Source organism: Podarcis gaigeae (assembly GCF_964106915.1).
Source record: "Podarcis gaigeae genome assembly, chromosome: 13".
Lineage (NCBI taxonomy): Eukaryota > Metazoa > Chordata > Lepidosauria > Squamata > Lacertidae > Podarcis > Podarcis gaigeae.
This window is the reverse complement of record NC_139689.1, coordinates 21,761,352-21,786,562: the sequence shown is the minus strand read 5'-3', so window position 1 is coordinate 21,786,562 and position 25,211 is coordinate 21,761,352. Positions and strand designations below refer to the sequence as shown.

At 47.7% G+C, this 25,211-nt stretch overlaps 2 protein-coding genes and 1 long non-coding RNA gene across 10 annotated transcripts in view; 1 reads left to right on the top strand and 2 right to left on the bottom strand.

Annotated features, from left to right (window-relative positions):
• Positions 1-13,201, bottom strand: part of LAT (linker for activation of T cells) — a 16,007-nt gene extending 2,806 nt beyond the window's left edge. Inside the window, exons 1-9 of one of the 6 annotated variants that reach the window (XM_083708102.1) lie at positions 12,703-13,201; positions 7,548-7,734; positions 7,102-7,316; positions 6,943-6,970; positions 6,113-6,165; positions 3,014-3,056; positions 866-933; positions 592-624; positions 301-358 (exon numbers count right to left, since the gene is read on the bottom strand). In XM_083708102.1, the coding sequence (XP_083564228.1) occupies positions 301-358; positions 592-624; positions 866-933; positions 3,014-3,056; positions 6,113-6,165; positions 6,943-6,970; positions 7,102-7,210 (392 nt within the window). In that variant the 5' untranslated portion in view covers positions 7,211-7,316; positions 7,548-7,734; positions 12,703-13,201. Of the gene's footprint in view, positions 1-300; positions 359-591; positions 625-865; positions 934-3,013; positions 3,057-3,401; positions 3,890-6,112; positions 6,166-6,942; positions 6,971-7,101; positions 7,317-7,547; positions 7,735-12,686 lie in introns of those variants that run through there. The other 5 variants (XM_083708101.1, XM_083708103.1, XM_083708100.1 and 2 more) reach the window with 5 other exon arrangements.
• Positions 4,263-17,222, top strand: LOC310829528. The gene is made up of 2 exons (XR_014557308.1): positions 4,263-4,538; positions 14,608-17,222. It is a non-coding gene; the product is annotated as an uncharacterized lncRNA (long non-coding RNA).
• SPNS1 (SPNS lysolipid transporter 1, lysophospholipid) lies at positions 15,669-25,211 on the bottom strand. 3 transcript variants are annotated; one of them, XM_083708096.1, is made up of 13 exons: positions 25,069-25,211; positions 24,271-24,509; positions 23,981-24,046; positions 23,724-23,860; positions 23,032-23,183; positions 22,529-22,595; positions 21,270-21,412; positions 19,558-19,710; positions 18,872-19,061; positions 18,587-18,652; positions 17,695-17,793; positions 16,603-16,774; positions 15,669-15,946 (listed from the first exon to the last, which is right to left on the bottom strand). In XM_083708096.1, exons 2-13 carry the CDS (start codon positions 24,485-24,487, stop codon positions 15,852-15,854), a joined length of 1,557 nt encoding a protein of 518 aa, XP_083564222.1. In that variant the 5' UTR covers positions 24,488-24,509; positions 25,069-25,211; the 3' UTR covers positions 15,669-15,851. The 3 variants fall into 3 exon arrangements, with proteins under 3 accessions (XP_083564222.1, XP_083564221.1, XP_083564223.1); XM_083708095.1 differs by having other exon boundaries at positions 24,968-25,203; XM_083708097.1 differs by having other exon boundaries at positions 24,979-25,135.

Below are 25,211 nucleotides of genomic sequence, written 5' to 3'. Positions count from 1 at the left end.
CACAGTCTGGAGAGGATCCAGATTTGGCTGGACTACAACTCCCATCACCCTTGGCCTTTGGCTGTGCTGGCTGGGGCTGATGGCAGCTGCGGTCCAACAACCACACATTCCCTATCCCTGCTTTAAGCAGTGAACAACACTGATGGAGCAAGCGGAAGAAAGGTGGTATATAAATCCATTAAGCAGAGATGCTGGGGACTTTATAGATGCAGAGCACATAGTGTGCCAACAGGTTCCTATGAGTGATCCAGCTAAAATCTGTTATAAGGTTTGACCTCTGACCCCCCCCCAAAGACTTACATGTATGGAGGGATATAGTTGTCATCATTATCCTCATCATCAGTGGCACCAGCTTGTACTGGAAGCACAGAGAGCATTAGCAGAGTTATGCTATGCATATGAGCTTACATTCACATATGCTGGGAACCCCTACCCCATACTGAGCCAAAACCAGCCTGCAGAATCCAGTCATGGTGAGACACAGTCAAGTCCAAGAGCACTGCAAAACTGCAGAGCAAGTAGATGACTCATGCAAGTGAGCCAAGCTGTATGTTCCAGAAAGTGGCCTTAAAACCAATAATTTCTACTCACCTTCACCTTGGTTTTCATAACTGGGAATGCTTTCTGAGACAGGGACATGCCACAAAGAGAAAAGGAGGGCACTGATTAAGCCTACTGAGTGCCTGCAGCTTCCCAGACCAATACCATTTGCCCCTCATCCCCCCGTTTCTATTTCATAGAAGTAGACCTTCAAAAGGCTATTCATCCCAATGGCTAGATTCCCAACCTCAGCCTCCCATTGCCCTTTAAAGGCTTCGGTAGGAAAGAAGCCCCCACCCCACCCCCCATTTTCTTCACAACTCACCATTATCCCTTTCAACTTTGTATGACGGTGCTGGATAGGAAAGACTGCATGGGGGGCATCTGCTGTGCCTGTGAACAAAGAGGGAAAGGGGTTAAATACAGGTATGAAAGAAGCCATGGAATGACAAGGGGACCAAGATGATGCTCCCAACATGCTTTTCTTATTCCAGCCATCACCCCCATTTTGACGAGGAATCCATAGGTGCTGAAAGAATGCCAACTGGAGATATTATCTGAAGCTGAAGACAAGTGATGCTTTTGCATCTAAATGAAGGGTTTTTAAAATTTTCTCTTACCAACTGCCCTGTGTGAAAGATATTAGGGAAGTTTTTTATGTTTGATGTTTTATGATGTTTTTAATATTCTGTTGGGAGCCACCCAACAGATTTATAATAATAATAATAATAATAATAATAATAATAATAATAATAATAATAATAATAATGGATGATGCACTGGGAAGGGTTAAGAGTCAGACTCTTATTTGCCCAAGCATTTTGGAGGACCTCTGAGCTAGAATTCTGCCTTACTCTTTTGCTGTATATTGCTTTGCTTCTTTATGGGTTTTTATGCAGCATTTGTTATATTGAGTGAGTAGTCACCAGCTTAAAGCGTAACAAGGGAGCTAACCTCTTCCACATAGCATTCAGAATCACATTTGTACATTAATGTAAACATCAGTGCAGTTGGATGCGTTTTGAAGTTGCCCACTGTCTGTCCACACCAGGGGGCATGGATGTCTTTACATGGTCTATGTTTTCAAACCAGATCAGAGCTGGTTGGGAGGGACACACTTACTTACTCTCACACACACAGCAACATTTTTCAAGAAACTACAGGATCAATGTGGGCAGTGGTGAACATTGCGTGGACAGGCGGAGTCACCCCAACCCTGGGCGACCCCCGAGCAGAATGATGACTCAAGACAACATGCTATGGGATTAAAATTGGCCACAGCTTTAGTAAGATTCAGATGAAGGGAGACCTTGGCTCAGGCATTAGGCGTTTATCCTTCCCTGTCCCCATCTGGGGATCTGGGAGGCTTCAGGGTTATCCACAATGTGTGGGGATTGGGCTGGCTCTGGAGAACATATGTTCAAGCAGAGAGCCCCCCACCCCCCCGTTATCGTCGCCGTCACAGGGGATAGCAATGACAACCTCTCGGCGTATGGCCAATGCCTCCCCTTCAAAACCCCTTTAATGGGGAACCCTGGGATCACCGCCGCAAGGGGGGGTCACCGCTTCACGCCCCCCCCCCCATTTAGGAAGATAGACTAAAGGATTCTGCCCAAGACCTGAAACCACCAAAGTTGTGACATTTTAGGCAAAACCTGCCAATGCAGGAAAATTCCTTTCCGGCCCTTCAACAGCGACCATGACTTAGCAGCACCCACATAACTGTGGAGAAGAGGTTAAACTGCAAAAGAAGGCTTAACTGAGGGAGGGCAGGGCGGGAGAAGCTCTGGAGCCAACTGACGCTTCGCAGGTAAGATTCACCTTCTGTTGTGTGGGCAGAGCAGTCCCTCCCCTTACCTGGCTGATCCCCTGGCGATGCCTCCCCAGGTGGGATTGGGCGATTGGCTGAGGTAGGTAGAGACCTCCAGGTATCCAGCCTGGGGAGGGCGAAGCCAGCCCGTACTACCGGGAGCCACACTGGGATGTGGGGGGCTGCACATGACCACACACCCCATTTGATGTGGGGAGTGGTCATTGTACCTATACAGCTTTAAAACCAGCGGTGACTGATGTGCTGATGTTCCCCCCCACACACAAAATACCTCTGTTTCCGAACATAATCCATTCCAGAAGACCGTTCCGAGTTCTGAAACATTTGAAAACCAAAAACTCAATAGCCAACATCTAGGCCTCAGGATCTTGCACTCAGCAGAAGCCGCGTGGTATGTTCGACTTCCGAGGCGTGTTCGAAAACCGAAGGATTTACTTCCAGGTTTGCGGCATTCGAAAACCGAAATGTTCCTCAACGGAGTTGTTCGAAAACTGAGGTACCACTGTACTAGAGGGCAAGGCTTCAAGCACATGTGCTCACTCACAGAAACAAGCTTATTCTTTGCTCAAAACAGAAGTGTGTGGTGTTGGGGATGTCTGGGTGGATGGTAAACAGCTCGCAAATTGTTCAGGGACTGCTTACCTCCACGTGTCTGGTTGGGATGAAACGGCAGGCCAAGGTGGGGCTGAAAGGTTGAAGAAAGAGAAGAACGCAGATGCCATCACCTGAGAGGATTGCATGAGATCCCAGCTTCTGGCTCACCTCCCATGCCCCACTCCCCACCCCCAAAAAGCAGCAGCAGCACAAAGGCCACACTCAAGTCTTTAATGGATTGGGAGGACCAGGTAAATTGAAAGGTTGTCTTCTCCCAAATGCACACCCACTCAAACCTTAGGTTCCTCTCTTCAGAGCCAGAGGCCCTACCTCATCAGCCCTGCCAGGCTACAGGAGGGGGCAGCTACTAGGGAGAGGGCCTTTCTGGTGGTGGCACCTCTGCTCCAAAAGGGCCTCCCCAGAGAGAGCTGCTTACCATCAGGTTTGTGGCCTTTTTGGCATTTGCTTTTATCCATCCAGGCCTTTAAAAACAATTTGAATTTTAAAACAACACAAGATCTGGGCTCTAATGGTGTAAGCTGCATTTGGATAACGGATCACAATTTTTCACGCTGTGTTAGCACATTTTAAAATGTTTTAAAATTATTATGTTGTGTTTTGTTTTGCAAACCATAAGGGAATATGTTTTGATGGGTAGCCATGGGCATCTGGTAGCAAAGTTTTTCAAAAGTTTTTAAGAAGATGTAAAAGTTACAGGACCCTCAATACATAAATCAGGGCTGCAGTTTGAGAAGTTTACAATCCCAGTTAAAATTGCTTTCCCCTGCCTGCACTATTGTGAAGAAATCCTGCTCATTTCACCAGTGTTTCAATGTATTTTGAGTGGTGTGCTTTGTCATTTATATTCTGATGTACACTGCAGTGTGTTCGGTGGGGGAAGTCTTCTTTCTGGGCAGGTAAAAGTTGGTTGGGACGCAGGTGGCGCTGTGGGTTAAAGCCTCAGCACCTAGGACTTGCCAATCGAAAGGTCGGCGGTTCGAATCCCTGCGGCGGGGTGCGCTCCCGCTGCTTGGTCCCAGCGCCTGCCAACCTAGCAGTTCGAAAGCACCTCCGGGTGCAAGTAGATAAATAGGGACCGCTTACCAGCGGGAAGGTAAACGGCGTTTCCGTGTGCGGCTCTGGCTCGCCAGAGCAGCGATGTCACGCTGGCCACGTGACCCGGAAGTGTCTCCGGACAGCGCTGGCCCCTGGCCTCTTGAGTGAGATGGGCGCACAAACCCAGAGTCTGTCAAGACTGGCCCGTACGGGCAGGGGTACCTTTACCTTTACCTAAAAGTTGGTTTAACTGTCAGTGGGGGACCTTAACTGACAGCGGAGGAGGGGCTGGAGATGGAACTCAAAGTATGCAAAAGACGGATAGAAGATACGCATATTCTGGTTGGTGGTTGCAGGTTTAGAATGTTAATTAGACAGCGTGATTGGCTGGGGCTAGACTGGCAGACTATAAAGCTGGGTGCTGGCCAGTCAAGGAGCTCAGTCCAGGCTGGATCACACACAGAAGAGGAAAGAAGAAGACCTGAGGGGAAGGCAGAGTGGCCAAAGACTGGCTGGGGTAAGTCAGGTGAATCACTTGGCTTAGGCTGAAGAGCCAAGAAGAACAACTCATCATTTACAGCACCGAGGCAGTGGCAGAGGAAGAGGGGTGTGGTGGGGGCGGTCCGCCCCGGGTGTCATCCCTGAGAGGAGGTGACACCACCCCCCGCCCCCTGTAACACTTGCCGGGGCCCAGCTAGCCCTGCCCCCACGCGCCCAGCTAGCCCCGCCCCCTGGGTGCACAGCATGTGCGCTGCTCTGGGTGCCGGAGCAGCTGGCTCCGCCTCTGCCAAGAGGGCAGAGGTGAATGACACTTTTGGCTGCTGGACTCTGGTGTCTGGAAGGAAAGCAGGAGTATAGATTCCAGTACAGTGGATGCTCGGGTTGCAAACATGATCTGTGCAGGATGCACGTTCACAACCCGCGTCTGCGCAAGCGCGGGTTGCAGTTTGGCACGTCTGCGCATACGTGACCGCCAAAACCCAGAAGTAACCCGTTCCAGTACTTCTGGGTTTTGGCAGTCTGTAACCCGAAAAAACACAACCTGAGGCGTCTGTGACCCGAGGTATGACTGTACAATAAAAGAAGACATGTGCTTCTCAGTATGTCAGTAGGGGTTAAAACAAAGGCTTCAGTTAAAGACCTCAGTTCTAGTGTTGGTGAGGCACAACCAGGGTGAAGTAAATACAAGGGCAACCTGGCAAAAGTGTTAATGGGGCAACTAACCACTTTCTCAAAGCTGTAATAGTAGTGCAAAGTAAGCTTTTGGAATCATAACACTAACAAATTAGTACAGTATATAACCATCTAAAAAGACAGTACTACTGTATATTAAAGTTACCACATAAGCTTGCAATACATAGATGTTAATACCTTTGTTAAATATAGAAACTACAGATCATGCCTATATCGCAGAGTTACCATTAGGATTATTGGTGTGTTAAAGGTGCAGAGGGTATAAGTGATATTAAATGTTGGCAGTGGTACGGTTTTAGGAAAACCACTAAGTGGAAGTTGGGTTTTGTTAATAAAATAAGTAAGGAAATAGCCGCCCTCCCCTCGCAACAGCTATTATATTAGTCTGAGGGAGGGGGCTCCCAATGAAAATTTGGAGTGGGGAGTCACATGCGCAGCAGCTCATGGCTATTAAATAAACAAAAAATCTGACTTTCTCACAAATTAGTATCACATGTAGTTTGCTTCTGATTGGCAAGGAGCCAAAAGACCATGCCTTGTTGAATTTAAGAGTACAGTGGTACCTCGGGTTAAGTACTTAATTCGTTCCGGAGGTCTGTTCTTAACCTGAAACTGTTCTTAACCTGAAGCACCACTTTAGCTAATGGGGCCTCCTGCTACTGCTGCGCCGCTGGAGCACGCATTTCTGTTCTCATCCTGAAGCAAAGTTCTTAACCTGAGGTACTATTTCTGGGTTAGCGGAGTCTGTAACCTGAAGCGTATGTAACCCGAGGTACCACTGTAGTAGTAATAGTAGTAACAACAACAAGAACCAAGAGCAGATAAAGCAGGAGACTACAAAGCCAGCCTTTCTTAAAACCTCAATTTTAAAATAGCACTGAATGGGCAGCTACTCACAGGGAGGACGTATCAACTTGAAGGTTGAACTTGAACGTGCACTAGTTGAAGGCCTGTGGGGGCAATGCATTAATCATTCTTCTTTTCATGGACAGTACAGGAATCATGCTTGAGAGACATATCAATCTGCTCCCCAAAACAGCACAAGAAACTCTCCCCTTCCAGGTTTTGGATGAAACATCAGAAGCTGTTTTCTACAGAGCCAGGCCACTGGTCCATCTCACTCTGTAGAGAACTGCCTGCACCATGGATGGGGAACCCAGGGCTCTCCAGCTACTGTTGGGACTCCCAACGTCCACCGGCCTCAAGCCCCACCCTCCCAATAGCCAGGGGCTATTATAGTCTAGCAACATCTGGAAGGCTGCAGGGTACCTTATCCCTGGTCTACACTAACAGACATGGACTGTACAAGGTTTCAGATCAGAGTCTTTCTCAGCCCTACTAGGAGATGCCATGGACTGAACCTGGGACCTTCTTCATGCAAAGCACTTGAAAGAGTAGCATGCTAACACCACAAACAATTTCCCTTTCCTCCACTGTATCAAAAAGTGGCCTTCGTGCAGTATCCATGTGTTTTGCGACTTTGGGAATTGTATAATAGAGTTGGGGTGAGGGGAGTAGACAGAAGGCAGGACCTCTGTACCTTCCTAGTGGTGCAAAAGAGAAGAAATGTTAAGAAATGCACCCTTTCCATCTGGGGTAGAAGCTGCCCATTGCATCTGGCCACCTTAGAACATGCATCCATTTTCCAAACCTTCCCAAGCTCTGGTTTTGCACCCCCCCCCCCAATTTTACCCCCCAAATTAAAACCCGGTCAGTCACGAACTTACTTGTACTGGTAATCATCAACAGATTGTGCTGTTGTGAGAGAGGGAAAGAGACACCAATGTAATTAAGAAGTTCACTGGGGTGAGAGCAATGAATGGAGAAGTCGGGAACTGTTTGCTCCTCTGGGAAAGGAAGTTTGGGGAGGGCGGAAGAGACTTAACTGTCTAATTCAGGATCCCGGCAGTCAATGCAAAGCACAAGTAGAATCACCAGAAGTGGGACAGTAAATGCCAGCACCCAGAAGATGTCACCCGTGTGCGGGGCATCCATGCCACCTGCAAGGGGGACAGTAGCAGTATCCTGGAGTCAGGGCAGGTGCAAACTCCGAGGTGAAAAACAGCATTGAGCAGCTTAGCGGCACAACATGTCAATAGCCCTGTGGGGAAAGAGCCAAATTCAAGTTCTCGGTGTCTGTTAAACAGGTAATGAAACCAAATATAACTGTTTGTCCCAGTCCCTATCCACTCAGAAAATTCAGCTTATTGAAATGTCTTATTCAGAATTTATTTCAAGTTTTGACAGCGTTTGGGTGGATTTTCACACTATGGAGCAGCAGCATGTCACAAAAGATAGCGAAGTGGGGGGAGAACAGCTTGGACTTGCTTACATTGTGAAGTGGTCGCCCCTTCGCTAGGCCTGATGAATGCTGGAATATTAGGAGACAGGGCAGCAGAGAGGCATTTGTTCTCTCTTCCTGAATGGGAACTTGAACATTCAGTATCCAACAGGTAGAGGAAGGAGTGTCTTGGTTGCTGTTCTTCAGGCCAAAGCCTTAGCAGGTGTGGACGTCTCAACTGGTAGACCGCGGAATGATTGGCAATAGATTGGCAAGTGTTTTTCACTCCCGACAACAGTTTAACAAAAAGATTCCCTCCTCCAAATTTAGATTGTTAGAATCCCCGTTCTACAGCCACATGCTAATTTTTATTTATATATGCAAGGTCATCCCACTGTATGGTTCATGGGGTTCAATAAATAATTGGCTCCACCCCACTGGCCACTATTTTGTGTCTGACTCTGACCCAAGCTACTGTTTTATGTTCACCTCTGGCCAGTGAACTGTGGGGTTCTAGCAAAAATCTGAAGTAGATTCTAAAAAACACGAAGTTTGCCAGGCCTGCACTACAAGAATGCTCTTCAAATTTCCTATCAGGGAATCCTTTTTACAGCCTTCTACCTGCCTGCCAATAATTATTGCCCATCTCCAATGAAGCGCTGGCAAATCACAAAGGAAAGCGAAAGGCTTTTTTTCTGCCTCGGTCAAATTTAAAAGCCATCCCTCATTTTTTATTATTTGAGTAGCACATCATGTTGTCTCAGTGAATGCTTTGCAAATGTATATAAATTTCATTTTGGCATTTCAGTAAGCAACTCATTGATAGTCTTGTGCACTGTGTTTTTCTGCTCTAGCTAGACTAACTAGTTATCCCAAACTCCTAGGGTATAAACAGATATAAGAATCCCAATTTTGCCAGTGGCTGGCATCCGTCTGTGGAAGCAAAGAAAAAAAGAGGGGGAGAAAACTCCCAAAATTGTAGCAAAAAGTTATCTCCACGATACTTATATAGCTTAGGCAGGTACCCCAGCAGGCCTGCGCATAGCTTGTCTGAGGCCAAGACGAGAGTCCCTGGTCGGCTGAGAGGCCCAGGGCATTTTTTTTGCATGACAGCTTAAGTCTTTCAGGGGCCCCCCAGCTGGCTTAGTCCTCCAAGACCTTGACTGCCCCTTCCTCTACACCAGCCTGTGTTCTGGGGGATTTGGGTCCCAAAAAGTTGCTGTTTGAGTCTGCGGATAGGCTGGCTCTAGGGAAACATTCTAGGCCAAATACTCTGTTCACTCAGGATGGAACAACATGGCCTATAGGGCCTCACCATTGCCCTGTGTGCACAGAGATACTGAGCCTTACGCAACATTGTTCCCTTATGAATTTGCAGCTGGTAGGCAATCAATAGTGCAGAGAGAGCTCTCTTTCAAATGCATGTGCTAATCCCACCATTACTGATAGACCACAGAGATCCCCACAGATCAGCCAGGGAGGCGATAACAGGAGGGAGCACTGCAGAGCGAGCAGTGGTCCTGTGGAAATAACCCAATTGCCAGGTCACTTAACTGCATGCAGCAGCAGGATGCACAAGAAATCTCCAAGAGGCTGGGCCGAAAGAAAATGGTTGGGGTGGGTGGTTCAAGGCTTTAGAAAGGAGGGACCCCCAAAATTCAATACAAGCTTGGAGATACAAATGGGGTTCTAGGCTATGATCCACAGTACCTTTCAGCAGGATGCTAATTCACAAAGCCAAGGAAGGTATACACATTCTGGATTTGAGCAAGAGACAACAGACAGACAACAGCATCATGGTTTGCCACAAGTGACCATGATGGGGAATAGATAGGGAAGTTACCTAACAGAATTGCTCTCAGAGGTGTCTGTTAGGAGACATTTGCACTAAAATGCTGATCAATTTTCTTGAGGGGTTTTTTAAAAAATTGCAAACTAATGTGGAGAACTGAACATAAGACTGTAAAAATGAGAAGAGAGAAACCCAAATTGGTAGGATTTTGCCATCCCCAACTGCCTGAAAGGAGCAGTGTATGTTTGTGTGGAGAACTCACTCATTTCCCTAAATATACATAGTTTTGCAATGCAAATTCTCCCAACACAATGCATTTTCTCTTGCACATGCCTTTTAAATGCACACGTTACCCATGTTTTTAAGTTGTATTCATTCAACTTGTTTTCATTATTGCTTGTTAGCCGCCCTGAGCCCGGCCTTGGCTGGGGAGGGCGGGGTATAAATAAAAATTATTATTATTATTATTATTATTATTATTATTATTATACGCATTTTGTTATGCACTGCTTGGTTAGAGAATTGCATTGCAAAATTCAGAAGAGTGCGAATTTCAAAAGACGGCTTTATTTCAGTTCATGTACAGCTTCGGAAAGTGTGGATTAGGTAGGTTCACTTAATGCCAGCAGAGATGCCAACTGAATTGGGTTTCTCCCTCACCCCTAGTCTGGAGGCACCTATGGCAGCCACTGTGCTGAAGCCAAACTGGCCTGGGTCTGGATGGGAGATTGGCTAGAACCCTCCCCACACCTCCTTGAGCTCCAGGGAAGAGAGACAGATGTAAACAAAATAATTTAAAAATGGACATAGGTTTTGTCAAGGTACTCCAACTAAAAAAAGATTGCTGTGGACTAGAAACTTATGTGGATTAAATTGCTGGGTTAGGAGATATAGTGGAGACATCTCCATCGTGAATGAAAGAACATCATAGAGCTAGCTACTTGGAGCTGACACTTCTATACTTGGGTGTTGGCATGTTCTGAGGCACTAGAAGTGTCTTTTGCCAGCTGCGTATGGTACAAAATGTGCCTTGATCATTCCTGGTCTGGGAAAATTTACAGTAATTCAGGCACGGGTGACTTCAAGATTGGATTACTGCAATGAACTTTATGTGGGGCTTCCCTTGAACTGAACCTGCAAACTTGAACTGACCCTCTCAGCATATAGTACTTTTGCTCAGAGAGCTGCACTGAATCCTCACTTGCTACCAGGCCAAGTTAAAGTATTTCTATTCATATATAAAGCCCTTAAGCATTTGGGAGCAGGTTACATGCAGGGTTTACTTTCCTTGTACCTCTTTTTTGCACCTGCTTAAAACATTTTTTTTTTTTTTGAGGCAAGCCTATCCAGACAGATAGATGTTGCCATGTTTTAATCCCTTTTACAGTTAATATTATTTTTTAATGTTTTCAGTTGCCTGTTATTGATTGCTAATTTTAAAATTTCTTGTCAAGCGCTCAGAGCTTTTACTACTATTGAGGAAGGGCAGTACAGTCCTACCTCTGCTCCCAAACACCTTGGGAGTCAAACGTTCCAGCTCCCGAACGATCAAAAACCGGAAATGAGTGTTCTGGTTTGCGAACGTTCTTTGGAACCTGAACGTCTGATGGGGCTTCCGATTGGCTACAGGAGCTTCCTAAAGCCAATCAGAAGACGTGCTTTGGTTTTTGAACGTTTCAGAAGTCAAACGGACTTCCGGAATGGATTCTGTTCAACTTCTAAGGTATGACTATATCTCAGTGGAGAATCTGCTTTGCATGCAGAACATTCCAAATTTAATCCCAGGCTTCTCCAGGTAGGGCTGGGAAACCCTGGGGAGCTGCTGCCAGTCAGTATTGACAGTAATGAGCAAGGTGGACCAACAGTCCGATTCAGTCTAAAGCAGCTGCCTCTGCGGCTCCTAATTGGGGCATAAATGTTGTTAATAAAAACCTCCACACACAACCATCCAAATGTTTTACCAGATACTACATTCCATGCCACATTTCCTACACAGAGAAAACCTGTTCCAGAAGCCTGAGGTTGTAAGTGAAGGTTCTTTGATGCGCCCCTCCCCCAGCATAGAAGAAAAAAAGAGTGTGGGAACAGCAGTGGGAGCAGGGGTGACTCACGCCAGTGACAACAACCCACAGCCGGATTTGGGCGCCAGCGCAAAAAGCCTCGCTCTGTGTTGTGGGTGCCGTGGGAGGGAATTTGCAGCTGCAACTCTGCAGCTGCAAGGTTGCAATGTCTTGCTTGGGGGGAGGGGGAGAACAGAAGTTAGCCGAGACCTTCTAGGCGCCACTCATGATTCAGTAGGTGGGAGGGGGCAGGGAAAGGGATGGGGCCTACGAGAAACCTACCGTTTGACACCTCTGAATGATGCCAAACTCTCTCCTTACACACACACACACACACACACACACACACACACACACACACAGTCTCCCCACTTCTTCTCCACTTGATTGGAGCACTGGCAACAAGCCAAAGTGACCACAAACCACGGGTTCCGTTACTGGGTGGAAACTGGCTTGTTGGAGGGAACTGGAGCAAAATGGCAAAACGAAGGGGTGGGAAAGTTGGTTGGGGGGCGGAGGGTGCCAGGCCAAAATTCAAGGGAGCTTATTATGTGGATGTGTCTGTTCTATTTCTTTTGCCCTCTTCTACATAGCGTTACTCGTTTATTATGCCCCACACCCTTCAAAGCGAACCCACAGTCAGAGATGGATAAATAGGAGGGAGGGAAGGAGAGAGTGAATGCAGTAGCAAGACAGAAAAAAAGATTGCGATCAGAACAGGGGGTGAGGGAGGCACAGAGCAGGGAAAGAAGCACTCTGTGCAATGAAGAAAAACAATTTATTGCTTCCCGCTGTTAATCTGGGTTTGAATTTGCATTCCTACGTACCCTGGTGGGGCAATGGGCACAGGCTAGCCAGCAACAAGGGCCACGGACCCAAAATTATAGCCAAAATGAACTAAACGGTTTATTGATGCATGACTACACAGCTTTAGTGTAGGTCCAAATGCCTTCCAACACATCATTTTCAATTATTTCTATATTTTGCAGTGTCAAAACTGAATTCTTTCAAACTTGAGTCAGTGGTCCTGGGTCACTGGTTACACTACATTCACTGGGACGCTCAGGAGGAAAAAAGTCAGACTCCAAACTAACACCTACATGAAAAAGTCTTTTCAGCCTCCCCCCAGAATCCCACCCCCCTCAGCCCAGCCATTTGTACTGCCATTCCTTCCTCTTGGTGCCCCCTGCACAATCCCAGAAGCTGGAACTCAGCTCCTTCCACCACGGGACCCGGGGACCAGAACCCAACCACCTAGGATATATTGCCACGACAAGGGTCAGCACCTAAGTACTCCTCATGCACCACCACTGCCTCCACCTCCTCTTCCTCACTCACATCAGTGAAAACTCACATCGGGGGTTCCCACTTCACGCCTGGATGGAGCCTTCTTTTCTCTGCTGTGGCTGAGACGGTGCTGCTGTTCGATTGCTTGGGCAGGAAGGAAGCACCACAGCCGCCAGCAGGAAGTCAAAGGGCAGGTGCACTAAATTATGACATTTGGGGGAGGAAGAGAAGGCACATCTTCTTGGTACATCTGTTGCATTCAGAAGCTCTGGAGATATCAGCCAGACATCAAGGGGGCCTCTAAGACTTCGCCAATCCTTAAATCTGTTCCAGGTCTACCTGCCTCCTCCCAACTGCAAGACACCCCGGAACGTGCTCTGAGAAATGTGTAACTCATAAGTTCTCTCCCAAGGACAGAAGGGGCCCTGTATGCAGATATACCAGAGGACAAGTTTTATACGCTCAGTACAGTGGTACCTCAGGTTACATATGCTTCAGGTTACATACGTTTCAGGTTACAGACTCTGCTAATCCATAAATAGTGCTTCAGGTTAAGAACATTGCTTCAAGATGAGAACAGAAATCATGCTCTGGCAGCGCGGCAGCAGCAGGAGGAGGCCCCATTAGCTAAAGTGGTGCTTCAGGTTAAGAACAGTTTCAGGTTAAGAACGGACCTCCGGAAGAAATTAAGTACTTAACCTGAGGTACCACTGTAGAATCAAGTGGTGAAGCCTTTTCTTGACTGTACCATTTCAGGCTGCAGGGGTGTGTACGCAATTTGCACATGTCAATGCTTTTCTGAGGGTGGGGAGCCTTCCCATACATAAAGAATAAATGACATCTCCATGCCAAGCTGGATGCAGTGAGGCATGTGCATTTTATCCAGATATGTGCCCCATTTATACATGATGTGAGATTGAAGGGGCATCTATTTTTATAGGAAATAGAAAATAAAAAGAAGCCCACTTCTCCTTACCTCACAGCACCCTGGCTTGCAAAGCATGTTAAACATACATCTTGTAGAACTCCACACACACACACACACACACACACACCCCAAATGGGAAGACGGGTTTGACCCAACCTCTCAACCTGCTGTTTTTCAATGTGCAGAGAAGTTTACAACCCTCTCCCTGCTCTTCAAGAAAGATGGTACAGTCCAGGAAAAGGCATTTGGCACTGCTGCTGACATGAAATAAATCTACGGGAAAGAGATTCACCAACCTCTCTTTGTGAATTGAGCAGTGGAAAAAACAATGTATCTCACCCTGCTTTCCCCCACCCAACCGGCAAAGAAACACGGCTGATATGAAGTACATTGGTACCTCGGGTTACAGATGCTTCAGATTACAGACTCTGCTAACCCAGAAATAGTACTTCGGGTTAAGAACTTTGCTTCAGGATGAGAACAAAAATCGTGCTCTGGCGGCGTGGCGGCAGTAGGAGGCCCCATTAGCTAAAGTGGTACCTCAGGTTAAGAACAGTTTTAGGTCAAGAACAGACCTCCAAAACAAATTAAGTTCTTAACCCGAGGTAGCACTGTACTAGAGACAATCTCAATAGAGACTCTCATTCTTCCACTAAGCCCCTGGGGGTTTCCTCCAAGCCCTCCACAAGGGCAATTCAAATCTCATTTCCATTCTTTGCAACCTGCAAATGCTACAGACCACCATTCATTCCTCAAGGAATAACAGGCATGCAAATCATCACACACACCTTTGACCTCAAGCCAACATCTGTTCCGAAGCGTAGAAGGGCCTCTATAGGTGGTGGTGGGGCATCTTTCAAAACCAGTAATAATCCATACCCAAGCAACCCATAAAGAAACTAATTTTGATCTGAAAGAAAGAACCTCAAAAACCAGTATGTTTATTATAGTAGCATAAACCTTCATGGGCCAGAGCTCACTTCCTTAGTTGCATGGCATGTTATCCTCAGCTGACAGATCTATCTGTCTATCTATCTCACACAGGCTCTTCTAGATTGGGCCCTGAATCTGTTGCAACAAAGAGCAACAACCTAGCTATTCCACTGGAATGTCTCTACAGAAGACACCTGGTTTTACATCCCGGGGCACCACAATCTGAAAACAAAAGAAATAATTTCAAGATAATTTGTATCACATCAAGGTCACTGCAACACAATGCAGCTTCACTTAATGAACCAAGCACGTGAGCCAAACCACTTATGCAAGTCAGATGGCTACAGGGTCACAAAAAATGCCTTCCAACGTTGCAATTAGGCAGATTTCACAAATGAATGCCCGCCCCCGCCGCCTCCTCAATGGACAGCCATCAAGTGATGACGTGCATGTGCAAAACAGCCAGCCTTTATCCACCAAATGTGTGACATCACCTCACTGAACTACTTCCTCAGCCGAGATGGTTTTTAGCAAGAATGTAAGTCAGAAGCAAAAACACACAGAAAACAAGGCACCTTATCCTCTGGATCTTGAAGAGAAACTTTTGACTACACCCAATTTCTGACTGCACATGTTCTTGACGCTTCAAAGTAACACAACACAGTCTTAACAGGCAAGAACCTTTGGGCCACCAAATAGGCCAGAACAGAAGCTTCAGGATTTTTTTATTTTTAAAAGTATCCCTCATGACTAACTCTGTTCTGAGCTCAGTAAGATGTAGTTAATACTACTAAAGCAGAGGTTTCTTGAATAATAAAAAAAAAACCTTTTCTGATTTCTTCCCTACAATTTATTAAAAGCTGAGTTAGAGCCACTTCTAGTTTTTCCCCCTGCATAAAAGCTTTTGCAAACTCTCCTGCTGCAACAGCTAATATGCCCCAGTTTACCCCTTACTTGCCTTCTCCTAGACCTCTTGTGACATACAGGCAACTCCCCATATACAAGGGGTTACGTTTTGAGGCACCACAATGTAAGTGAAATCACATATATTGGGAACACCATTGAAAAAGCCTCTGGGAACCCTTGAAAAACCATTAAAGTAGAAGGCAGAGATGGGGGAAGGGTTTCATTGTTTCATTCTGTTCATCTGAAAAACACCACATGACTCTTGATAAAGTTAGTGCTTTATAAAAATCCCAGAAACACAGACACAAAAAACTGATCTTCCCCTGTTGCCCACAAAACCACCCGCCTGGGTCCATTCAGAGAGTCCTCATCTCCCTGTGAGTGCCATGCTCAGCTGATCACAAGTCCATCATTCTTTCCCAGACTGAAGGAACCAAGTGGAGTGGGCTTCAGATCAGGACACTAGAGACAGGGACTTTGGTGGGTCGCCCACCCTGAGGAACAACAATGCGATCTTCTCCTTCAGGTGACTCGTGAAATTGCCCTGCAGGGAGAAAGAGCATGACAGGGTCAGAGATGTTTGTCCAAAGAGGCTGTGCCAGCCTCAGGTTAGAGGAAACGAGGCTCTTGATTGGTTGTCCTCCCTTGATTTCCTACATGGTCATGCACACTTCCTAACACACAGGACTTATCAAGACATGTGCCACCCCTGCTACTCAGAAATTCCTCTTGCCGCTACTCAGCTGCAGCCACTACAGCAAAGTTATGAGGTGAAACTGTGGCAGAAGCCAAAAGCTTGCTCATGTAATTACCCTAAAAGGTTTCTTCGTGGGGGACAAGGCATTCTAAATCAAAAAGATGCTTCCAAAGTGAGGTGATAACAATTGCTGTCCCTGACAAACACTTGTTGGGCAATTCAAAATCACACAGGGAAGCTCCCTGGACACCCACATTTGTGGGACGCCTTCCCTTTCCATCCTAACTCATAACTGGCTGTTACACCAGACCACCCTCTTTTTCCAGGAAAGTTCTATCGTGCCACAGGAGATGAGTGGCTTCCTCATGACACAGAGCCACTACTAAAGCAACCCACAATCGTTTTTGCTACTGGGGTGCATGTCTGGTGCAGCAGTTCTGTGCCAGGCTTCACAGACCTTAACATCTCAACTCTGACTGGCCAATGGAGGGAAGAGGTTTTACCTTGTACATACAGCTCTGTGCGCTTACGGTCTGCCTGGATGAAGCAAGCCGTAGCCAGGAAGAAGCCGCCACCAATAACTCCCACAAAGGCACAGACCATAAGCGCATATTCAAGGCTTCGGAACTGCGACAGGAATGTTTGGGGGCGATCAACTTGGATTCGGTCACTGATCTGGAAAATGGATTCAGCAAAAGAACATGCACACCATTGTGCAGTGTCAAGTGGAGCGGCAAAAACAATAGGAAAGCTGGCAGAATTGGAAATTGCTGGTGTTATTTATTGCTTGTGCTATTTCCTAGCACATAGCATTGCTGAGGCAATGAGTGGCAAAACCCATCCCTACCACTCAACCACTCTCTCCCTCTCTCTCTCCTGGTTTGTAGTGTGCTGTTGCTCAAAACTCGCTTAAAGGAATCGAAGATGCAGTAGTTCTAAACCAACAAAATTCTTTCCAACATGTGGAAAACAGAGTATCTGCTAATGTTGTATGTGTTATTCATATTGTTGCTGGCTTTTAACAAGAATGACTACGAAGTGGCTGACAGGCAATAGAACTATTTTAACATTTTTCAAAGCCACACAGTACAAGCATATAAAATAAAAAAATATTTAATACAAACTTGAGAGCACACTTCCAGTTAACTCTCATAAGACCTGGCAAGATAAACACATTTTTACATGCCTCCAAACACAGCTTGGCAGGCAACATACAAGAAACATTTTGAGAGAGTCTTAGCTCTGGATTCGCTATTAAGAAGGCCCTGCTCCCAAATGGAAAACAGTCTGTTCTTAAGACGATCACCCCGAAGCAGAGCTTCAACAGCTGAGCTTAGGTCCTGGGAGGTTAATATTGCACAAGGTTGCAATGCATCAATTTCCCTCGGCCTGAACAAATATTGCAGGATCAGCCTGGGCTCTTTCGGCCCAAGAAATACAGCTGTGTGAGCCTTGCAAGGTATGATCTAAATGTTGGGAAAGAGCAAGCGGCTGATGGCAGAGAAAAGAGGAGCTGCTTGATGGGTAGAATGCCTCGGAAGTCGCAAGCTTTGAAAAGCTGACCAGAAGTGCCTTCTCGCTGTCCAAGCACTTACCAGGCCAATGAGATAAGGGCTCCCAGCATCACCCAGAAGATGCGACAGCAGGATCTGGAAAGCTTCAGCTGTGGATCGGCGTGTGGGGATGACAACATACTGGGAAGAGAATACAGCTGATTTACTGGTGCCCTCTGCTGGACAGCAAACAAGATTTAAGGTCGCTTCCCCACATAACTATAAAGCCATTACAAGCCACTCTCTCACACACATTGCTAAGCCTCTTCTGGTTGCCCTTCATCTTGCTCCTCTTTTCTTCTATACCCACTTTGGTGTCATACACACTCTTGCCAATTGAGGATTTCACTTAGCACACAAAGGGGACCAGAAGCCCCCAGAAGCTCATGCAGTCCTCTGTAGAAAGGCAGCACAGGAGTGCAGTCCTGTACACCATGACAACTGCCATGCCAGATAGCAATTGTGGTGGCATAAATATATACCCATGAACCGTTGCGCCAGTGGATCTATGACACAGTGGCACAGGCAAAATAGGGATTTGGGCAGCACAAGGGAGGAGAAACCATCATGTTGTAGCTGTAAGAAACATTACACTGACTACCCTGCTATCTATCGTGGGCACAGGAGCCCTGGAGGGATGCCCAAGGTGCACACCCGCAGCAATACTTCTAACTCCTCCCTAGACTAGGCCAGAATTATTGTTTCATTAGAGGGAAAGAGATTTGCCTGAGGATATCTTGTGAATTCTCAGCAGAACTAGGTTTTAAAAAAACAAACAAAGCCACTGTCAATGGACAGTTAAATCCAGGGCTGATTCACTCTACTTGATTCTCCCTGGCTACCACCACGTGGGAAGGCAAATGAGAACGGTGCAATTCTGCAACTGAAATAAAAGTCTAGAGTTTTGCACACTGCCTCTTCCCCACAGTCTCACCAGAAGGATGTCCGCCACTATGGCCCAGTTGAGGGAGAGGAGGGTCTCACCAATGAAAATAAATACCTGCAGAGGAAGGAGGGGTGAAGAGGAGAGACGGTATTATTTTTGTTTTAAAAATCCTTTTATTTTTTAAGATTCCAAAGCAGTGTAGAAAAGTTTAAAAAGCACAGGACAGGCAATGGTGGGACGGGCAATGGTACCCACCATGCCACACCATGGACACTGCCACAAGAAAGCTGGCAGCTGTACCAAATTAACAAGTGAAACTTGGAGAGAACTCACGTAGGTGGCAACGATGCTCTGCTTAGCGGTCACCACTGCCAGGAACAGGAAGGGGACAGAGCCCAGCAGTCCAGTTGCACACACCAGGGGATCAGCACGAGGGTTGGTGCGGCGCCAGCGCCGGGAAATCTCCACCCCAGCACTGACACCCAGCACACCAGTCACGCAAGTGATGACGCCAAAGGTGAGGCTGCAGAGATAATGACACAAAGCATTCATAAAAGCACCGCAGAGAAGGCTCAGAGCGCTTCACATATGGTACCCCACATTGCAGATGGGAGGATGAGAGACAATAGCATGCCAAGGCCATCTAGCAAGTTTACAGCAGGGACAAGATTCAAGATTTGGGGCATCCCCATTTGTGACAGTTTCTTAGCTCCTATACTACAAACAGCTCAGAGTTAAGAAAAACAGGGGTGTCAAAATCAAAACAAAAAAATTCCTTCCAGTAGCACCTTAAAGACCAACTAAGTTAGTTCTTGGTATGAGCTTTCGTGTGCATGCACACTTCTTCAGATATCTCATACGAAAGCTCATACCAAGAACTAACTTAGTTGGTCTTTAAGGTGCTACTGGAAGGGGTGTCAAAAGACAGCAGTAGTGAACCTCCACTGCTGAACCAAGTGTTCCTCAAAAGAGAGCTGAACTGATGTCATGACTAAGGGCTTTCTCAGCTACTAACTCACCTATCAGAGTCAGAAGCATGTCCTGAGGGAGAAGGCTGGAGAGTGCCAGCGGCCAGGCGTGAGCGGTACAGGAAAGTTGGTGTCCACAGAGCCAGGGAGCCTGTTACAAAGGCCACAGCTGTGAAGCCCAGCGATGACAATATGAAACTGCGGCTGTCCATGGGGGGGGGCGGGGAGAGAGAGAGAGAGGAAATGTGAGCATGAAACAATAGCCCTAATCATTCCTGCAGTTGAGCAATTGGAACCATCAGAGATCTATTGCCACAAACATAACTTTCCTATGACCTCACATATAATGCTCTACAAGAGAGTTGGCTCACCCATTCAGCTGCCAAAATACAGAGAAATCAAAGTATAGGCAACCAGGGATGAACCAGTCGTTACTAAACTCAGCCATCCCATGGCAGGATCTCTTTTAGGTCACGGTTTGCCCACCTGTAATAGTGGTGGCACAAGTAGCAAGGTGTTCTCCAGTTCAGGCAGTTACTAGGAGAAAAAGCCATACCAGGGAACTTCAACTGTGGGCAAATTGTAAAACTCGGTGTTTAGGGCGCCACTGCCTCCTACAGAGAACATTACTGATGGCACAGTTATCACATCTGCAGAGAGCCGCAACCCTAGGCCTAAAGCCAGGGCAGGGAAGGACATTTTCTGTCAAGGGCTTTATATTATTTGGTATGCCAGGTGGGGTCAGGGCCAGAGGCAATGATGGACAAGACTACCCCTTTCCCCTCTCCTCCTCCTCACCTTGTTTCCTATCTAGCAGGTTACTGCAGTGAGGACAGAGCACTCTTATCAGAGTTGCAGACTGATCACTTGCAGAGGGCTTTTATCACTTCCTCACTCCATTTCACCCTTCCCTCAGTCCCCATTTCCCACTCTGGCAGTGGCACACTTTGGGCACTCAAATTTTAGCAGTGCCCTGGGTGCTAAAATCTGGCGCCCCCTGCCTGTCACAGAATTGTTCTACACAATCTATATCATTGTTTTGGTGCTCCCTGCAAAGCAGTGCCCAGTACAAACACACCAGTCACACTACCCTAAAACCACCTCTACACCTCAGGACTTCTTTTCTCCAATCACATGAAGCTGAGAGCCTCGTGAAATTAGGCCAAAAGCTGCATAATGGGCCTTGGACCACAGGCTCCCCACCCCTGTCTTAAAGCAACTCCTTTTCAAGGGTTCCACTTTCAATGAACAGCTACTGCACTGGCCTGTTGGCTCTTATTATGTTACAAAGAATGTCGGGGCACTTTCTTGTGGATTAAACAAGTCACTGACCAGGCCTGCTGGACCTGATGCAATTTGAACACACACCCTAGAACACATCTCAACATCTGCTTATAACTGCAGAGGAAGACTGATAATAGTGGACAAGCTTATGCTCAAGGGAACCTCCGCTACCATTACCAATTTTCTTAATTAAGTTCCCCAATACTCTGAGGAACCAAATTTCAAAACCACCTCCATAAAGCACTCTGGATAGCTACCTGTCAGTCTTGCTTTAAAGGCCCCCACAAGAAAGAAGACTGTACAGATTTTCCCTAAGAGGTTTGTTTTGCTTCTCAGTTTCTTGTCCTTTATCTATCACTAGAGAGAATATCTACACTGATCTGGAATCAATGAAACTAGGGCAAGGAAGCTATTCCAGAATGGAAAGGTGGGATGTGGCCTACATGGCAGCAGTACATTAAATGGCACCCATTACTCACTTGCGGCTCAGGGCCCGCAGGTCAGTTGCCCAGGAAGTATATTGCAGAGGGGCATCTGAGTGCGTCTCCACAGTTCCTCGAGGCGGCTCCCGCACCACAGTTATCAACAGTATCACCGCCAACGCCCCCAGGGCTGGTGTCACCTGTATGAGAAGATAATGATCTAAGTTGGAGGCATTCTAAACAGAAGAAAATAAAAACATGTATGCATAGGTGCACAGCAGACAAGCTTACTACAATGTGATGAAGATGAGCTGAACTGCAACACAGCGGCGTAGCATGGGTTGTCAGCACCCGGGGCAGGGCAAGTAATTTGCGCCCCCTAACCCGGGGCAAGGGACGCAGGTGGCGCTGTGGGTTAAAGCCTCAGCGCCTAGGACTTGCCGATCGAAAGATCGGCGGTTCGAATCCCTGCAGCGGCGTGCGCTCCCGCTGCTCGGTCCCAGCGCCTGCCAACCTAGCAGTTCGAAAGTACCTCCGGGTGCAAGTAGATAAATAGGGACCGCTTACCAGCGGGAAGGTAAACGGCGTTTCCGTGTGCGGCTCTGGCTCGCCAGAGCAGCGATGTCACGCTGGCCACGTGACCCGGAAGTGTCTCCGGACAGCGCTGGCCCCTGGCCTCTTAAGTGAGATGGGCGCACAACCCCAGAGTCTGTCAAGACTGGCCCGTACGGGCAGGGGTACCTTTACCTTTACCTTTAACCCGGGGCAAGGCAAGTAATTTGCGCCCCTAACCTGCCGCCGCTGCCAGCTTCTTCTTGCTGCTGCCTGGGCTGGGGCATTTACGGTAAGGTAGCCATGGCGGCGGCGGCGGGTCCGTGTCAGGTGATCTGAGGCGAGTTGCCACTGGCGCTGCTGCCCAAACGACACCGCTTGCCCGGAGGAGGGCAGAGAGGCAAGGAAAATGCAACCAGTGGCTGCAGCAGCAGCGGCGGCGGTGGGGCTGTGAGGAGGGGCTGCCTGGCGCGCCCTCCGCAACCCTGACGCGCACGGACCGCAGCGAGCACTGAGAGCCGCTGCCTGCCGGACGCCTTCAGCCCGGACGCGCGCACAGCTCGTCGGTTCCGTGAGACATGGAGCTCTGCTACAGCCTGCGCCCGAGGCTCTTCGGCGACTCTGGAGGCGGCGAGCACGCCCCCCCAGATGTTGCGCCCGGTGCGGCCGGCCCCCCCTGCACCCCCCCACGCTACGCCACTGCTGCAACATGAACATAAGGCAACAAACACTAACCAGTACAATTGTATCCCCATCCTACTCACCCGCAGGGCCCAATGCCAGTCGTCAGCCACATCTTTCACCTTTGAACCCACTATGTAGCCCAGTCCACTGCAGGTGAAAAGGGAGAACAGTCAGACCCACACTCAGGCAGCCTCCCCTCTTTCTGTGAAAGCCAATTAGGTTTGGTCATTGTGGCAATGGGGGAATGCCAGAGATCAGCGGCAGAGAGCCTGCCTTGCATGCAGAAAACCCTAGGTTCACTTTCCAGCATCTCCTGATAGGGCTGGGAACAGAGCCCTGCTTGAAACCCTGGAGAGCTGCTGCCAGTCAGTGTAGACAATACTGAGCTAAATGGGCCAATGGTCTGAATCAGTTATATAAGGCAGCTTCCTATGCTCCTATTCTATGGCTTATGAACACACACATCTTGCTTTGATTGTTGCATAAGGCTGATTGCCAATTTACAGTAAACAGATGAGTATCTCCAGTTCAACTTCACTACAGTGCATACCCCGCCCTGAAACAGACCACAGGGTGTTCGCACCTGCCCACAGGTATGGCGAAGTAGAAGATGCTGAGCATGCGGGATCGCCGGTCACCCACAAACAGATCAGCAATAATGGTGGGGGCAATAGTTGAGTAGCTGGCCTCTCCCACACCCACCATGCCTCGTGTCAGCAGCAACAGCCAGAACATCTAATGTGGAGAAAACAAACAATAAACTGAGGAGATGTAATAGTGTAGCTATAAATCTGAAACACAACCCTAAAGAACCTCAGGACATGCAGTCATGTATGGGTGCAAAGAATACTTTGTAAAGTATTCTTAACCCCTTCTCAGAATTACAGTTCCTAGGATTCCTTGTTTGGTAACTGTGAATGTCAAGAACAGGTTTCAAACCTGTTCAGCAATACTTTATAAATAGCCACTTTTCTGTGGCTTGTGACAAGTAAGAATCTCCTCTAGTCAATCAGGCACAAGGCTTTCCAAAACAGTTTCTTACCAGCTATCAAATGTTTGTGATTTTATCCAGAGTTCAGCTTAATGACACACAGCTTAAATTGAAGGAAAGCCTTGCACCTTCCCAATCTCAGAGGGCAGCTGTGCCAGATCTCCCCTGCCCATAAGCCTCAATGCTGGGGGGTGGAAGGGAAGACACACAGATCCCAAACCCAAAGTTCTTCCCCATGCCTGGGTGAAAACTAATCTACAGAATCTTCTCCCCTGCCCCCATACCTCCTTGGGAATGTAGCTGCTCCCCAGCGTCACTATTGACCAGAAGGTGATCCCAATGCACATCAGGTATTTGCGATTATAGCGATCCCCCAGGTAACCGAAAATTGGTGCAAGTACCATATAGCTACTAATAAAAACTGAGAAGAAAGAAATAATTATTCCCAGTGGCAAACACTCCTGCTTCAATAGCACTGCCCTTACGAAGTGCCTGGGTTGGGGGTGGGGAAGAAAGAACCAAGCCCCACCACCCTACTCACCTGTTTGTAGGAGGCCTGATTTGCTATCATCAATTGTAAAAAATGCCTCAATGTCAGGAAGAACACCTGAGGTAAGGAAGAAGGATCACAGTGTTAATACTGGGGAAAGACAACTAAGTATCCTCACCCCAAAACAATCCATCATGCCCTTAATTATTTAAAGTTAAGGATTATTGTGGGTGGGGAGAAAAGCAACCCCTCATCGCTTTAAAACTTACAGTGCCCACCCACCTGATACAGCTGGGAAGAGAAGTTCCAGCTACCGTCCCATAGCACCCCAGCACCCTTACCAGCCACAGTGAAGCGGTCCATGTAGTTCAGTAGGTTAACAAAGCAGAGAACTCCCACAATGAAGCCAGCCCGTGTAGAGGAGATGCCTGTGAGGGTCTGTACCTCTTCTTCCCCTTCATGCCCAGTTTGCAGACCATCCTTTCCCTCTTCCTCTGTGTCATCTGCCTGGGTCAGGATTGGGGCCGTATCCACGTAAGGTTGCCGCTGAGATGCCATGGCCAGCGGCAAGAAGAACCCACTGGAGAGACAATATGAGATAGCCAGCCCCTTACAAACCCTAAAGAACTGCAGGGGAGAACAGCAAAAGGTCGCTTTTGGCAAGGGCCCACTCTTATGGCAGTTACTGAAGAGCTTAACTAGGGAGAGAAAAGCAGACTAGAAGACGAAGACGACCAGAAGAGGAGGCGGCTAGTCAGTAATATAAAGGCAAAACACACCCACTGTTCAGCATTAGATTCTTATTTCCCACCCCCATTATTTATTTACTACTACTACTACTACTTACATACATATATTGCTATAATGTAAACAAAGCCAGAGATGAATTTAAGGGTAGCTACTCCTCAGAGTCACTCCTCGGACTGAAGGGAGAAAAATGACAACAGGCCCCTTTCACCACCAAGCCTGACCTCACCCTAAAGCTGTAATTAACCTGCAGCCCCCCAAACGCCCCCTTTCCCCTCCCCCAATTCTAACCTGAGAGTTACCCAGGGAGGGAGTCCCGTCGCCCGCTCTCCCCGGCCCTACCAAGGCCCCGCCAGCATCTCTCACGCCGCCCTCCCCGGCGACGGACGTACCCGGCTTGCCACCCCCTCCCCACTCGGCGGAGCGGCTCGGCGGGATCACGTGAACGGCTCTTTTCCTTGCCCTCCTTTCACGAGCTTTGATTATCATGTGACTCTTCTTCGTCCCCGCCCTTTCCGCCTCCCGACCCCTGGGT